The following is a 16,476-nucleotide window of genomic DNA, read 5'->3' as shown; positions in this document are numbered from 1 at the left end:
AACCCCATTAAGCGCTATGATGAAACTGGCCCTCATGAGGACCGCCACAGGAAAGGAATACCCAGAGTTACCTCTGCTGCAGAGGATAAGTTCACGAGTTACCAGCCTCAGAAATTACAGCCCAAATAAATGCTTCAGAGTTCAAGTGAGAGACACATCTTAACATCAACTGTTCAGAGGAGACTGTGTGAATCAGGCCTTCATGGTCGAATTGCTGCAAAGAAACCAACAAGAAGAAGAGACTTGCTTGGGCCAAAAAACACAAGCAACGGACATTAGATTGGTGGAAATCTGTCCTTTGGTGTGATGAGTCCAAATTTGAGATTCTTGGTTCCAACTGCCGCGTCTTTGTGAGACGCAGAGTAGGTGAATGGATGATCTGTGCATGTGTGGTTTTCACCATGAAGCATGGAGGAGGAGGTGTGGTGGTATGGGGGTGCTTTGCTGGTGACACTGTCAGTGATTTATTTAGAATTCAAGGCACACTTAACTTGCATGGCTACCACAGCATTCTGCAGCTATACACAATCCCATCTGGTTTGCGCTTAGTGGGACTATCATTTGTTTTTCAACAGGACAAGGACACAACACGCCTCCAGGCTGTGTAAGGGCTATTTGGCCAAGCAGGAGGGTGATGGAACGCAGCATCAGATGACCTGGTCTTCACAATCACCCGACCTCAGTCCAATTGAGATGGTTTAGGATGAGTTGGACCGCAGACTGAAGGAAAAGCAGCCAACAAGTGCTCAGCATATGTGGGAACTCCTTCAAGACTGTTGGAAAAGCATTCGAGGTGAAGCTGGTTGAGAGAATTCCAAGAGTGTGCAAAGCTGTCAAAGCAATGGGCGGCTACTTTGAAGAATGTCAAATATTGTAGCGTTGTACGCTGAGAGTCAGGAAGAAAGTTCAGGGAGTGAATAAATTTAATAAATAAATGAACAAAACAAGAAACACGAACAGCGCACCGACATGAAACAGGAACAATGACGACTGGGGAAGTAACCAAAGGGAGTGACATATATATAGGGCAGGTAATCAAGGAGGTGATGGAGTCCAGGTGAGTGTCATTATGCGCATAATGCAGGTGACAGGTGTGCGCCATAACGAGCAGCCTGGTGACCTAGAGGCCGGAGAGGGAGCACACGGTACAGTAGCCCCTCCCCGATCCGCAGCTCCAGCCGCAGGACGCCACCCAAGATGACAATCCCGGGGATCAGGAGCGGATCGGTCACCTCTGCTAAGGCCCGGGAACCTGTCGATCCGGGTGAGGCGCGGGAGCATGACGACCTAGAGTGCCGGAGAGAGAGCATACGTCACAGTACCCCCTCTCCGGTGCTTTCGTCTTCAGCCGCAGGACACCAACCAAAGGGACGATCCCGGGGATCTGGAGCGGACCGGTCGCCTCCGCTGAGGCGTAGAAACCTGACAAACCGGCTGAGGTGTGAGAGCCTGATGAGCCGGCTGAGACCTCCCCGGTTGCCTCGGTCAAGGCCTGGGAGCCTGTCGAGCCCGCTGAGGCATGGGAGCCTGTCGAGCCCGCTGAGGCATGGGAGCCTGTCGAGCCAGCTGAGGCATGGGAGCCTGTCGAGCCAGCTGAGGCATGGGAGCCCGTCGAGCCAGCTGAGGCATGGGAGCCCGTCGAGCCAGCTGAGGCATGGAAACCCGTCAGGCCAGCTGAGGCAAGGGAAACTGACAAACCGGCTGAGGCCTCCCATGTAGCGCCGGTTCGGACACCCGGACCCGACATCACCTCCAATACCAAAACAAACAAAATAAACACTCCCTGATGCTTCTCTTTGTTGAGTCGTCATTCTGTAACGATGTACGCTGAGAGTCAGGAAGCAAGTTCAGGGTGCGACTACATTTAATAAATAAATGAACAAAACAAGAAACACTAAACACGAACAGTGCACCGACATGAAACAGGAACAATAACGACTGAGGAAGAAACCAAAGGGAATGACATATATAGAGTAGGTAATCAAGGACGTGATGGAGTCCAGGTGAATGTCATTATGCGCGTAATGCTGGTGACAGGTGTGCATCATAACGAGCAGCCTGGGGACCTAGAGGCCGGAGAGGGTGCACACGTGACAAATATAAAATATATTTGGATTTGTTTAACACTTTTTTGGTTACTACATTATTCCATATGTGTTATTTCATAGTTGATGCCTTCACTATTATTCTACAATGTAGAACATAGTAAAAATAAAGAAAAACCCAGGAATGAGTAGGTGTCCAAACTTTTGACTGGTACTATACATTTATCAAACCTCATGTGTCATCCATATGATGGAAACCCGTCGTAGTGACAGAGCACTTTAACCCCTGCATCACAAGAACACTGTGGTCGTGTACACACTCATATCAACGTCAGCTGTGCAAGTTGTATACAAACATTAAAATATGTAATAACTGTAAAGGAGTCAAACCTCCACTATTTAAAACATAATTCTGTACAGATAGTGGTTTCCAATAGGAAGATGGTCTAAGACGATGCCCTACATGACATTAATAGATTAATCGTAATGTAGACGTAATGCATTTTGTTGATATTTCTGGTTGAGGAGTGGTTATAATTGTACTGTACACATCCTGGTTTGGTAGATTGTACAAACACTTAAGGGCAAAGTGTTGTATCACTGAGACTTGATTTCTGTGTTGGTTTGCTGGTCATTGGTCTTTGCTATTTGTCTGTTGCAGCTGATAAGCACTTGGTTGTCAATTCAAGTCAGTCAATGTTTATCATGAGTTTAGGATTACAGTTCTGTAACCTGATGCAAATCCCTCTCATAACTTCCTCCGTTCTCCTCCTGGTGGTGTATGCAGGAATATCAACACCATATTGAGCAGTCACCTGCACCAGCATTTACCTTGCCTTGTTCATAAGGTTGAAGTCACTGAGCTTTAAGGTTTTAGCTTCATGGTCTCTGCACTGCAATGTGACAGGATATGCTAACACAAAAAGCAAAAGAGGCTCATTTTGTTCATTATTTGATTTAGCTGACCCTGCAAACCCGGGAGAGTGTAGCTTGGCTGCAGATGCAAAAAGAGAAATGAAGGAGGGCGGGAGGGCCTTAATGAGGGGGCCTAGTGTCTGGCCAACAGTGCTGATGCTCCACTTTCCCAAGTCATCCCCACAGTGGGCCTTGTCTGTACCCTGAGAGCCAATCAGATGACAGCATTGGAACCAGAAGAGGAAGAGTTGGCAGAGGGAGAAGAGGGAAGGTTCCAGAAGAGCCACTTGCGTTTACACTGCCTCCTCTGGTACAGGAAGTCCTCCTTGTCCCGCTCCTTCCGTGCTCTTTGATAGTGGTCGTCCTCCTTCAGGAACCACACTGGTGGCCAGCGGTGCTTCTCAAAGTAGTCCTGGTTGTCTGAAAGAGGCATGGCTCAACAACGTTAGCAAGATTAAATGCAGACAGATATGCAGACACAAATGATTAAGATAATGATAACTTCTCAAAACATCCTGCATTGATGTCAATGGGAGATTTAAATGAAAGTTGTAGTTTCATGCACATATCTTTAGCTAGTATTTACGTTACTTGTAGATTTGGCCTTCATGTCTCGAGGAAACTTGCGACACACACTATTATAGTTGGTGCAGATGTGGTGAAGGCACCAGCCACTTAGCTGTTGGGCACAGTGGAACTGCCAGAGAGACAAGACACTATAGAAGACCTTATTCCGCACGTGATAACAGCTTACATTTAAAAGTGCAACACTTGTTAAACAAATTAGCATTAGAAAATCTTGTGATATTGGAGAAAAACAGTATTAAGTATACATACACCTATAGAATTGCAATATGAACAAGGGTTCCATCTTACCTGAGCCATCTCCAGGTACACCAGCACATCTCCATCAATATCAGCCCCCATCATAGCAGCCTCCATCAATACTGTCACTGTGTAGAGTTCTGTAACAGAGGCATAACACGCAGGAGATCACCTAGATCAACAGAATTATATTGCCAAATCTATCTCACAACAGACTTATGCCAAGTAACAGAAATATTAGGAACAGACAGCTCTCTGAACACACATACTAGCCTAATATACACTATTTGAAGAGAAGAGAGAGTAAGTGCATGTTATACTCTGTGTGTCTACAATGTGAGCGCAGGTCTTGCCAACAGATGTGGCTTTGTTTAAGAGGGTGTACGCAAAAACAACTAGAGACCTGTAAGTGCAACCAGGTGTGGGAGGCAAAGACGGTTGGCGAGAACAATGAGCTCCATGGCATCCAGGTCAGTGCGGGAACAGAAACGCCCAGTGTAGAGGTACTCCAGCACAGCCCTCATACAGCTGCGAGTTGTGTTGGGAAACAGCACCTGAGACAGCAACAGACACAGATCAACATCAGGTTCCTTCCCTAGTCACTAGTGAATTTTATTGTGATGTTTGTTTATCTGGTTATTTAGGGGACTTGCAGTAGGTCTTGTTATTGTGCACATGATCAAGACCAAGGTTTAAGAAAAGAAAACAGTGGAACACACTGTAGCTCCAGTGAGAGGGTGAAAAGGATTGTCTTACCTCTTTGGTGCAGCTCTCCACAAAGGGCCCCCCAAACATAGCTGCCATCCAGTCACAGCTGGAGATGAGCAGGGGCTTATGGGCCATGATCGTTCCATCATCCAGCTTGAACGCTACATCTGGAACACAAAGAGAAATCATACTGCCATTACCTTCTTCTGCTTCCTCTATTATTTATTAAGTCCTGTCAAAGGTTGATACTGTTTTTGAACAGCATGTTCTTTCCCATCTCCAGACCTCTGTATCCCAGAGCGGAAACACTTAGCACAGAGTGTACAAAAGCTCTCAGAATTACATGATGTGCTCTCACCAGAGAAGGTGCCTTTGGCCAGGCACTCTTTGACTCTGTTGGTTCGTCGTACATGGAAGGCTTTGGTGATTTCCTGGTTCATGAAGGCCTCGTTGTTAAGAATATTGGCCACCATCATGCGCAGGTCAAAGACCTCCAGCAGCTCAGCAATGTGTGCAATGTGCATCAGCTCCTTCTCATGCTCGTCCAGCTGGCCTGTGTACAGGTATCGCAGCACAGCACGGAAGGGCCCCAGCTGCATGGACTGGTCCATGTACACCACGGTCATAGGCCTGGGGTTGTAGGTCACTGGATCATCCACCAGCTCCTCCTGGATGCTGACAAAAGCTCTGCTCAAGGTAGACAGCAGTCTGCCCCTCCGGCCTCCCTCAGAGTCTCTCAGGGTTCCATCACTGGTGCAGGCCCGCAGGTTGGCCCTGTCGCCCTCGTCAGTGCTCTCACACACATCGAAGCTTGCAGCACGCATCAGCATCTCGCGGCCAGACAGAGCGGTGGCGCGCGTGGGCCGCTCAGACTCCTCAGGTCGGGCATCCAGGATGAAGAGGTCATAGAACTTGGAGGAGGACGTGGCCAAGTAGATCTTGTGAGCGAAGATTCTCTGCTTCTCCTGTAGGACCAGGATGACATCGGAACACAGGGGGTCCTCTAGAAGACGGCCAGGATTCTCCTCGGTGGTGGTGGGGGGAGGTGGTACAGTGATGATGGGAGGGGGGGGTTTGGGAGGCAGGAAGGGGGCCTGGAGGAGGGGCCGCTGCACATTGCGCAGGTGAGACTTCCAGAACTGCAGGTGGCGCCGTGAGATTAGGGCGGCTCGGATGGCGTTATCAAATACGTCCTTTACTCCAAACTGAGCCACAACACTGGTCTCGTAGTATGGCACTCCCAGCTCTTTGGCCACCTCATGGCCCTTCTCTGGAGGCAAAATCTCATTGGATTTAATCGGTCTGAAAGAATATGACCATAAAAAGGCCAAACATTAACAAGATTCAGAGCAGCATCAACCTGAGGGTAAATAACAGTGTATATTGTTTACAAATCTTAGTAAAATGTGGAACCTACATTTCTAATGGTGACACAATCAATATATAAATCACAAGCTATCAAATTTAAATTGAGATGCTTGAGTTGAAAAGCACTACTTGAGATTGAAAGCACTGGACTTAGTAGTTGTAGGGCACCTTGCTAGTGGCCGTCGTGCCCTGTTGACTGCCTCCAGGTCAGCATAGCGCAGGTCCAGCTGGCAACCCACCAAGATGACTGGAGCCCGGGGGCAGAAGTGCTTGATCTCAGGGTACCACATGGTCTTCACATGGTACAGGGAGTTTGGGTTGGCGATGGAGAAACATAGAACCACCACATCCGACCTGCAGTGATGAGTGGGGTTACGGGAGGGACAGAAATTAAATGTCCACTAGGTTTACACTGCACCAGTTCCAGGATTCGTATGAGTGAACAAGGAGGTCAGCTGATCTCACCTTCCATATGCAAATCGTCGGTCCTTGTGATGGTCCCCGAACGTGTCCCAGAGTCGCAACGACACGCTGACCTCATCCACCACATCCCTAGATCGCTCCAGAACCTGACCGGAGAGACACACCCATGACATCCATGTACATTACCAACAGCAGGGTGTGAAACTAACACCTGATCACCAGTCTAATGCACTAAGCCCAAAGTAAACATTGTGTGTTGCAGGTTAATCAAAGTGCAACAAGGTTTTACACAACTGTAGCACTTAAAATAGAGGATTTCAGTATTATTTTCCTTCACTGTCAAGTTGGCTGGTGGATGAAACACTTAAATTCAGACTCTATGCAGCTGCACCTTTTCTCAGCAAGTTCCTTATCTATTTGTCTTTTTTATCTAAAACATAGACATGTCATAAAGATTTTCATTAAATAACAATCAAAAAAGGTTACTCCACTACTCACTTCCTGGCAAACTCTGTACTGGTCTATGGCCCAGACAGTGGGTACATGCGTAGCAAGCAATTGGTACTGAGTCAGTGTTGCATTACAGGCTCGGGCACAGATAAGGCGGGTCTTCCCAACAGCGTTGTCCCCTACCACCACACACTTGATAGTCTCAACGTTTGGCCTCTCATAGTCCATGTCAGAATCCATCAACTGGGGCCTGTCAGGGCAGAGAAAAGCAGAGTTAGGTAAAATGCCAAAGGATGAAGTTCAAGTTTGTTTATTAGTTATATACACATGATACACATGTAGTACACAGTGCATTGAAATGCTTACTTAGAGGTTAACCTCTCGATAATGCAAAAACAATCAATCGACTGGAGATGAAATATCAGATGTACTGAGGAGCTTGTTCAAAACACTACACTTCATCACAACCCCTCTGACCCCCATCAATGAATTCTTGTTGTAACGTTCGTCGTATTGAGTGGACCAAAATGCAGCGGGAATGTGTATACTCATCTTTTATTTTAGAAGGAAACGTGAACACTTAACAAAATAACAAACAATTGACGAAGACAGTCCTGTAAAGCAACACGCTATACATGGAACAACTACCCACAACCACAGTGACAAAAAAAACACCTTACTTAAATATGGCCTCCAATTAAAAGCAACGAAGAACAGCTGCTTCTAATTGAAGGCCAAACCAAAAACCCTGAACATAGAAATATACTAACATAGAACATTGCCCAAAAAACCCTGAAACACACTAAACAAACACCCCTTGCCACGCCCTGACCAAACAACAATAACAAACAACCCCTTTTACTGGTCAGGACGTGACAGTACCCCCCCCCCCCCCCCCCCAAAAAAGGTGCAGACCCCAGATGCACCACAAAACATAAAACACAAAAATAAACCCCAAAACAAAAATAATCCCAAACTAAAGGGAGGGAAGGGAGGGTGGCTACTATCACCAACGGTTCTTGTGCTACACCCCCCCCTCTTCAATCCTCCTACTACGGAGGTGGCTCAGGCTTAGGTCCATAAACTAGCCTGCCCACCCCCCTTGAAAGCTCATGCCTGTATACCCCTACAGAAGTCTCTGGGCTAAGGCGCGTCGCTGGAGACCTCGGCTGGAAGAGACTCTGGGAGCTCCGGACTGGAGGGCGACTCTGGCTGTGCCGGTTCCGGACTGTGGGCCGTCGCCTGAAGCTCTAGACGGGACACTGTCGCCAGAAGCTCTAGAAGGGGACTGCGCACTAAAGGCCTGGTGCGTGGGGCTGGCTTTGGAGACACCAGACTAGAGACGCGCACCACAGGGCTAGTGCGAGGAGCAGGAGCAGGACATACTGGACTGGGCTGACGCACTGGAGGCCTGGTGCTGGCTTTGGAGGCGCCAGACTAGGGACACGCTCCTCAAGGCTAGTGTGAGGAGCAGGAACTGGATACACTGGGCCATGAATAAGCACTGGAGGTCTGGAGCGCACAACCCGTCCTGGCTCGGTTGTAACAGTAGCCCTGCACGGGCGGAGTGCTGGCACAGGGCGAACTGGGCTGTGCAGAGTACTGATGGCTGCCGTGCGTAGAGCAGACGCAGGGTAGCCTGAACCCAGGAGACGCACTGGTGGCCAGATGTATTGTGCCGGCGCACTTCTCCCAGGCTGGATGCCCACTCTAGCACGGCACTTACGGGGGGCTGGTATCGCTCGCACCAGACTGTGCATGCGTATGGGCGAGATCGTGCGCACTTCCGCATAGACCAGCGCTCTTCTCCCCGCCAAACGCTCCCCATAATAAGCACGGGGACTTGGCTCAGGTCTATTGCCTGACCCTAGCCACACTCCCCGTGTGCCCCCCCTAAAATAATTTGGGGGGCTGCCTCTCGCACGTGCCAATCAGCGCGTATAATGCCTCGTAACGGCGCCGCTCCGCCTTGGCTGCCTCCAGCTCCGCCTTAGGGCGTCGGTATTCCCCAGCCTGGTGCCATGGTCCTGCCCCGTCCAAAATTTCCTCCCATGTCCACGACTCCAGATACCTCTGCTGCTCCTTCCTCCGCTGCTTGGTCCGTTGTTGGTGGGTAGTTCTGTAACGTTCGTCGTATGGAGTGGACCAAAACGCAGCGGGAATGTGTATACTCGTCTTCTTTTATTTTAGAAGGAAACGTGAACACTTAACAAAATAACAAACAATTGACGAAGACAGTCCTGTAAGGCAACACGCTATACATGGAACATGTACATGGACATTACATTTACCTGGACAAGGTGTAATAGCATCACAATCTCCCTCCAACATAACCTACTTTCAACATAACAAAATTGTATATGATTCACATTGTTACCCCATAAGATACATCTTTGATCAAATAAAACAGACCACAGGGAGTGCCATTATGTAAGGATCCAGCTGAAATCACAGTCCTGTACAAAACGCTTGAAACCAAAGCATGTCATTCAGTAAATTCAGCCATGGTCTTACCAATAGGCCTGGCAATGCAGAATAACAGTGTTTTTTTAAACAAAAATACTCACACCAACATCTGTCTTTTGATTAATTTACACCATCAGTCATATATAAGCATTCCTCCCTTGCAGTGTCTAAGTTTTCTAGGCTTGCTAAGAAGCTCTATCTAACCATAGGTCAGTGTAGGATCCAATAAAATGGTGGTGTAGAACGTAAGTTGACAGACAGACATCCTCCATTTACAAATAAGGCTGCACTGACTAAATAAAATAGAGAGAATTGGTAAACATAGGCAGGCTACTTTTCCTCACCTCGCTGACTAAATAAAATAGAGAGAATTGGTAAACATAGGCAGGCTACTTTTCCTCACCTCACTGACTAAATAAAATTGAGAGAATTGGTAAACATAGGCAGGCTACTTTTCCTCACCTCGTTGACTAAATAAAATAGAGAGAATTGGTAAACATAGGCAGGCTACTTTTCCTCACCTCGTTGACTAAATAAAATTGAGAGAATTGGTAAACATAGGCAGGCTACTTTTCCTCACCTCGCTGACTAAATAAAATAGAGAGAATTGGTAAACATAGGCAGGCTACTTTTCCTCACCTCACTGACTAAATAAAATAGAGAGAATTGGTAAACATAGGCAGGCTACTTTTCCTCACCTCACTGACTAAATAAAATAGAGAGAATTGGTAAACATAGGCAGGATACTTTTCCTCACCTCACTGACTAAATAAAATAGAGAGAATTGGTAAACATAGGCAGGCTACTTTTCCTCACCTCGCTGACTAAATAAAATTGAGAGAATTGGTAAACATAGGCAGGCTACTTTTCCTCACCTCACTGACTAAATAAAATTGAGAGAATTGGTAAACATAGGCAGGCTACTTTTCCTCACCTCACGTCTCAAAAATGGTGGTTGCTGATCTCGTTATTCAGTTTCCAAGGGAACCAGACTTGCTTCCATACCCTGCTACCACCCATGCAATGGGCAATAGATTGACAGAACATAGACCTATCGTAACCCCGTTATACTCTAACGGGGGTATGGCAACTGAATAAGCTTTACCAGGAGTCCCAAATTACATTCAGCCGTGGGCCGATTTTCCCTTGAGCGGATGTTCGGGGGCCGGAACATCGTTAGAATTTGTAGACTACACCGCAAATAAACCGCAAGAATCCCAAATAGATAGCATACAGTATTTGACAAAAACAGAATACTTTCTAACTTTGATTTACATTGGGGTACGATCACATATGCCTATCTATTAATGTGTTGGAATAATTGTTAAATATATATATTTAGTAGGCTATACATTGTTTTTTATGGTCAGAAAGCCGAATTTGGTCCGCAGGCTACCGATTGGGGAACCCTGGTAGACTGACAGCCACGCGCAAAAATGTAAACAATGTGTCCAGACTCAGCCAGACTGCACCATGAGGCAACAAAATAGCATAGCATAACAAGCCAGCCACTATACCGTGGGAAATTTCACATGTGAATGAAAGCCAATTATTAAAACGTACCAGTTGTCCTTCCTATCTGCCTCGTGATATTCATTTATAAAAAGGCACGCCCAGTCAACCTCCGGAACGATGAGTTGCAACAATGCAACTGTTTTTCACAATGAGCACGCGAAACTGATGACATTTGAGTTTCGACGAAATTCGAGTGTATACTGCTGTGTAGGTATTTTTGGTCTCTGTGGGTTGAGTTCCAATATAGGGCTATTATTGGATTGTCTCACAGTGGCTCTCTCAAAATGCACGCCAATTCATATGAAATAGCTTCAATATTAAGTTACAGAATGGGAGAAGGCGGGGATCTTGGACGTCGGCGCACACTGAAGTCAGGGGTGGATTACCAGTTTACCGGATCACTGATGATCATGCTACTGTTTTGGCAGAATAAATTCCTTAGTCCAATGACGTTCTCTCTCGTTTGGCATGTTAGCCACGGTCTGAAGCAGACTACTTTTAGCAAATACCAATAGTCCCGTCATCAATCAGCAAGACCTGACCGAGGCACTTTAGCTGCAGTTCAGACCTCTCGTTGTCTAATGCCGGGGCCACCCAACTGTCCGTCAGGCTGTGGCATAAAATATGCAAGTCTAGCACTAGCCTATCTTGTCTGCAAGGAAGAATGCCGTAGTTATTTAGTTATACTATGGATTTAGTATAGATTCTAATGAGCCTATGACCATTTAGTTAAGCAGCATTAGATGCAAACTAGACTGTCATAACTAGTAGCCTAAGTTTGAAAGATCATAGCCCAAAATCCACATTATTTCAGAGGATTTCGTTCATTGGATAACATAGCCATATAGATCATATGATAGCGTCTTTACAATAGGATATAGCCGCTCCAAGAACTCATCATACGTTCAATTTAAGAAGGATTTAGCTAATAACATTCACCCAGGTTGCTACGAAAGCGTTTTCCACCAAGCCGAGTCACTGGTCATTCGGATCCACTGCATTACGTTATGTAACACCCAGTGATTCCTTATTGGGCCATTTTGTGTTATTGAGGTGCATGCCAAAGTATCGATAATTATAGCCTATACTAACCCATTGGCCTATCCTTACCGCAACATAAGGAAGTGGTGCATCGGATTGACCGATGTTTGAGACCGAGAAGAGGGCTCCATGGGATGCGGCTTGCACCTGACCGTAGCCTGGTTTGAACTTCATCTTCGCAGCAATGTTAAATGTAGTGGATTAAATATAGGCGACCAGATGCTCAAGACACTAGAAAAATCCACTTGGTAAAAATAATAAACGTATCATCACTGTGTGACCGAGGACACTGGTGGGCTTTGAGTCTGTATGTACCGTCAACAGCAGCTCCAGCCTCCGCCACGCAGCGTCAAATAACTACCTCCAGTCACCTACGTAGCTTTTTATAGAGGCACGCGCACAAACAAAAAACCCATTCATTACAAAACGGTGGTCCACCCCAAATCTCCAGAAAATCCCATTCCAAACGTAGGCTAGCCGATTTAGCTGCTGTAACTTTTGGTTCACATTCTACTGTAAAGACTAGGCTAGGCTAGGCTACTATCGGCCTATGTGACATATAATGATTAAGGTTATGCCCAAACTTCAAAGATCATGTCTAAAATAAGCAATCAACTAGTATAACTACCTCATAAAACTGTAGACTATTTCAAACATAATGTGATGACTGGACTTACCAGTCACAAGTTGCTATGACTGCCATGGTGTGGCACTGTGAGTCAATACAGTTCTGGTCCTGGAATTTGAATTCGATTTTATGATCACTCGCTGCAACCTGGACTCAGGGATCAACCAAACACAGAGCTCACTGTATGGAATGACTTTTGTGCCTTTAATATTAAGCAAACATTTTAACAACATTCTTAGTATTGCAAACAAAAATAATGATATTGAAAGCAAAACATGAATAACCCCAAACCATTGAGAGCTAAATGAATAATATCGCAAGGAAATAATTTTGAAATGCAAAAACAAAAGTATTGTACCGAGTTAAAATGTGTTTTATATTCGGGTTTCTCTCGTCAATAGCTATTGAACCAAGCGTGCCATGACTATGAAGATGGTATATTCTGAATCAGATAGAGAAAAATCGGTCTGAGGCACTGCATCTCGTGCAAGAGGCGTCACTGCAGTCCCATAGGGCTGCGCACAATTGGCCCAGCATCGTCCGGGTTTGGCCGGGGTAGACCGTCATTGTAAATAAGAATTTGTTCTTAACTGACTTGCCTAGTTAAATAAAGGTTAAATCAAAATTAGATTTTTGATTTAAATAATACGATTTCGGATTTCAATCTTCAATAGCTCTTAGACAAATCGTGCCATGAAGATGAAAACGATATATTCTGAATCAGGGGAGGATGGACAAAAACGTTGTATTATTATTATTATTGCAATATCATACAATTTTAAGCGGTATTTATACTAGTCATGGCACGCTTTGTGTAAGAGCTATTGAAAATTGAAAGGAAAAAGAATAAAGGATTTTTGTCCATGCTCCCCGATTCAAAATATATCATATTCATAGTCATGGCACGTTTGTGTAAGAGCTATTGAAGAATGAAATCCAAAATCTTACTATATATATAATTTTTTTAAGTGTGGATTTTCCTCCATCCACCTCTGATTCAGAACACACCATCTTCATAGTTATGGCATGCTTGGTTTAATAGCTATTGGCGAAAGAATATCTACAGAATATCCAATATAAAACAAAATTGACCTCGGTATGAAACGTAAATGAATGCACAATTTTTTTTAAATGAAACCTTTTCAAAAGTGCTTCCCTCTTAATCAATTATTTTTTCTAGCTTTGGTTATGTTACTCTGACCTTTGCTTTCGCTGCTTTCGCTGCCTAGAAAAGTAATAACACGTAATAATATATACACAATGAGTAAGGATAACTTGGCTTCAGTACCGAGTCATTGTGCAGGGGTACAAGGTAATTGAGGTAAATATGTACATATAACTAGTGACTAGGCAACAGGATAGATAATAAACAGTAGCAACTGCGTATTGTATGTGATGAGTCAAAAGAGTTAGTGCACAAAGGGTAAATGCAGATAGTTCAGGTAGCTATTTGGTTAACTATTTAACTAACTATTTAGCAGTCTTATGGCTTGGGTTTAGAAGCTGTTTAGGGTCTTGTTGGTTCCCAACTTGGAGCATCGGTAATGCTTAACATGCGGTAGCAGAGAGAACAGTCTATGACTTGGGTGGCTGGAGTCTTTGACCATTTTTAGGGCATTCCTCTGACGCCGCCTGGTATATAGAGGTCCTGGATGGCAGGGAGCTTAGCCCCAGGGATGTACTAGGCCGTACGCACTACCCTATGTAGCGCCTTGTGGTTGGATGCCAAGCATTTGCCATACCAAGTGGTGATGCAGCCAGTCAAGATGCTCTCAGTGGTGCAGCTGTAGAACGTTTTGAGGAAATATTGTCCCCCTCCACGTCACAATGGAATTCGGTGAACTTTTAGCGTCCGTTGCTATATCAACAATGTGATGACCTAATGATTAGAATTTTGGAGATCATAACAGCGAAAATGACGTTCTTTTCATCATTGCTACGCAAACCTTGCTGGTTTCCGTTCCAATTTCGCTGTTTTAACAATTTTTGTTTAGGTAATAAAATGAAACATTAATTTGAACTACTTTTGGGTACCTTGTTAACATTACAACATGAAATCCATGTCTTAAGCATTGCTACGTTTTGGAAATGGCAAATATCTGCTTGACACATTAAAGTTACTTACCTTACAGATCACGAAGTCAGCTAATTTCCAACCCATTCATATGCAAATAAGTTTGATACATACACTGGCTTGTCTGGCTGTCATGTTTTTATTTTAACCTGCCCTTCCCTTATCTACACTGAAATAATATCATTTCAGCAGTCCTGTTATGATTATTTTCTTTTCTATCTCATTAGTACACCCTTGTGGTTGAATATATATATGTATCTATTGTAGGTCCTAGGATACAACAATGAATAACGTGGAGCAAATAAATACAATCAAAGGATACCTTACAATAATGAACACCTTGTGAAACAGCTGTGAAAACCAACCTGGCAATATTTAAGATTTGAATACATGAACTTTGATAGTTTTTTGGTAAAATTGTGTCATTCATTTATTTTCACAGATTCTTTTTGTGCACTCACATGGCAATCCTAGACTAAATTACTGAATTCTGGTGTTTGGAATATAGAGGAGGTGAATGTGAGGTTCTGCCTGTCACTTGTTCTCAACAGGCAGCCAGTCTCAGAAGGGGGACTTGAAGAGGGAGACTGCAAAGTCCAGTCACTGCTGCTCTTTGTTCTGAGTGTTTGCAGTGCTAGTGTTTTTCCTTAATCTGTGGATCTCATATATAATGTGCCCGGTATGATAGAGCAAGAAAACTTTCTTAGCGGATAATGACATGACAATAACAGTAGCTGTAGATGATGTAATGAAAAGTTGGAGGGTGGTTGGTAGTGAAGGACATCATGTGGATCCACATCTGGGTGTTGGGCAGAACCCCTAGCTCCTGGAGAACAGGAGCAGAGTTAAAGGGGACAGGATAGGAGACAGAGACGTAAACAAGCAAACACACCGAAAATTTGATGGATTAGTGCAGTGTTATAAATGGGAGATATGTACTTTTCAACATTTTTGGAAGGTATAGCCTACCTCAAGCTGGTCCCCCTCCAACTCAGAGCAGAGAATCAGACGGATCCGAACTCACTGGTTCTGGTGGATGGGATACCTCCTGGGGGGCATGTGCAGAGGTGGCCTCTCTAGTCTCGTCCTTGATGGGTATCATACAAAACGAAAATCTATTTTTGGTTCTAAGCACCCTTTTTAATGGGTTACATGACAGGCCCATGCCAAATTTTTGCAAAATCATGAGGGTGAAGAGGTGTTGTCGTGTTCTCTTCATGACTGTGTTGGTGTGTGTAGACCATGATAGATCCTTAGTGACACTGAGGAACTTGAAGCTCTTGACCCACTTCACTACAGCCCCATTGATGTGAATGGGGAGGTGCTTGGCCCTCTGTTTCCTGTAGTCCACGATCAGCCCCTTTGTCTTGCTGACGTTGAGGGAGAAGTTGTTGTCCTGGCACCACACTCAATACTGTTAAAGCTGCAAGACATGGACATTATTGTATAGAGCAGGCCTGGGCAAAGGCCGGCCCGGGGGCCGTAAGCGGCCCGCGACCTGATTCAATACGACCCGCGGAATCATGCTCAGGTCACATAAAGAATTTGCGATAGTAAAGTTTTGAAAACATATTTGTTATTGAAATTAAAAGCCCAATGAATACTCGTCTTTGTGTAATGATTTAACTCCCACCTCTTGTGGGACATTTATTTTGAAGGCACGTATAAATAACAACTGCAGGAGGACACACACGTGACTGATAGGCTGACACAAACACATCACAGTTAGAAATAGTAGCTAGCTAGAAATTGCACAAAAAAATAGTTTTTCTAAGTTTTCAAAGAAAAGGAAAGTAGACAATGAATGTAGAGTGTTCCAGTAAGAGTGGACATCGATATATTTCTTTATTGAGGTATCAGGGAAAGCTGTGTGCTAAGTGTGCAAAGAGAGCATCGCTGTCTTAACCTGTTTAGGATAGGGGGCAGTATTTTCACGGCCGGATAAAAAACATAACCGATTTAATCTGGTTATTACTCCTGCCCAGAAACTAGAATATGCATATAATTGTTTGATTTGG

At 44.8% G+C, this 16,476-nt stretch overlaps 1 protein-coding gene across 5 annotated transcripts; it reads right to left on the bottom strand.

Moving 5' to 3' along the window:
* Positions 1 to 2,254: 2,254 nt before the first annotated feature.
* Positions 2,255 to 12,472, bottom strand: rhobtb2a (Rho related BTB domain containing 2a). 5 transcript variants are annotated; one of them, XM_029762832.1, is made up of 10 exons: positions 11,826 to 12,243; positions 6,783 to 6,984; positions 6,327 to 6,430; positions 6,030 to 6,215; positions 4,852 to 5,795; positions 4,542 to 4,660; positions 4,189 to 4,339; positions 3,837 to 3,925; positions 3,552 to 3,657; positions 2,255 to 3,380 (listed from the first exon to the last, which is right to left on the bottom strand). In XM_029762832.1, exons 1-10 carry the CDS (start codon positions 11,885 to 11,887, stop codon positions 3,175 to 3,177), a joined length of 2,169 nt encoding a protein of 722 aa, XP_029618692.1. In that variant the 5' UTR covers positions 11,888 to 12,243; the 3' UTR covers positions 2,255 to 3,174. The 5 variants fall into 5 exon arrangements, with proteins under 5 accessions (XP_029618692.1, XP_029618693.1, XP_029618695.1 ...); XM_029762833.1 differs by lacking the exon at positions 11,826 to 12,243 and adding an exon at positions 12,434 to 12,472 and having other exon boundaries at positions 3,175 to 3,380; XM_029762835.1 differs by having other exon boundaries at positions 3,175 to 3,380; positions 11,808 to 11,874.
* Positions 12,473 to 16,476: the final 4,004 nt, after the last annotated feature.

This window comes from Salmo trutta, chromosome 9, assembly GCF_901001165.1.
Source record: "Salmo trutta chromosome 9, fSalTru1.1, whole genome shotgun sequence".
Classification (NCBI taxonomy): Eukaryota; Metazoa; Chordata; class Actinopteri; order Salmoniformes; family Salmonidae; genus Salmo; species Salmo trutta.
The sequence above is the reverse complement of the archived record's forward strand: the minus strand, read 5'-3'. Positions and strand labels throughout refer to the sequence as shown.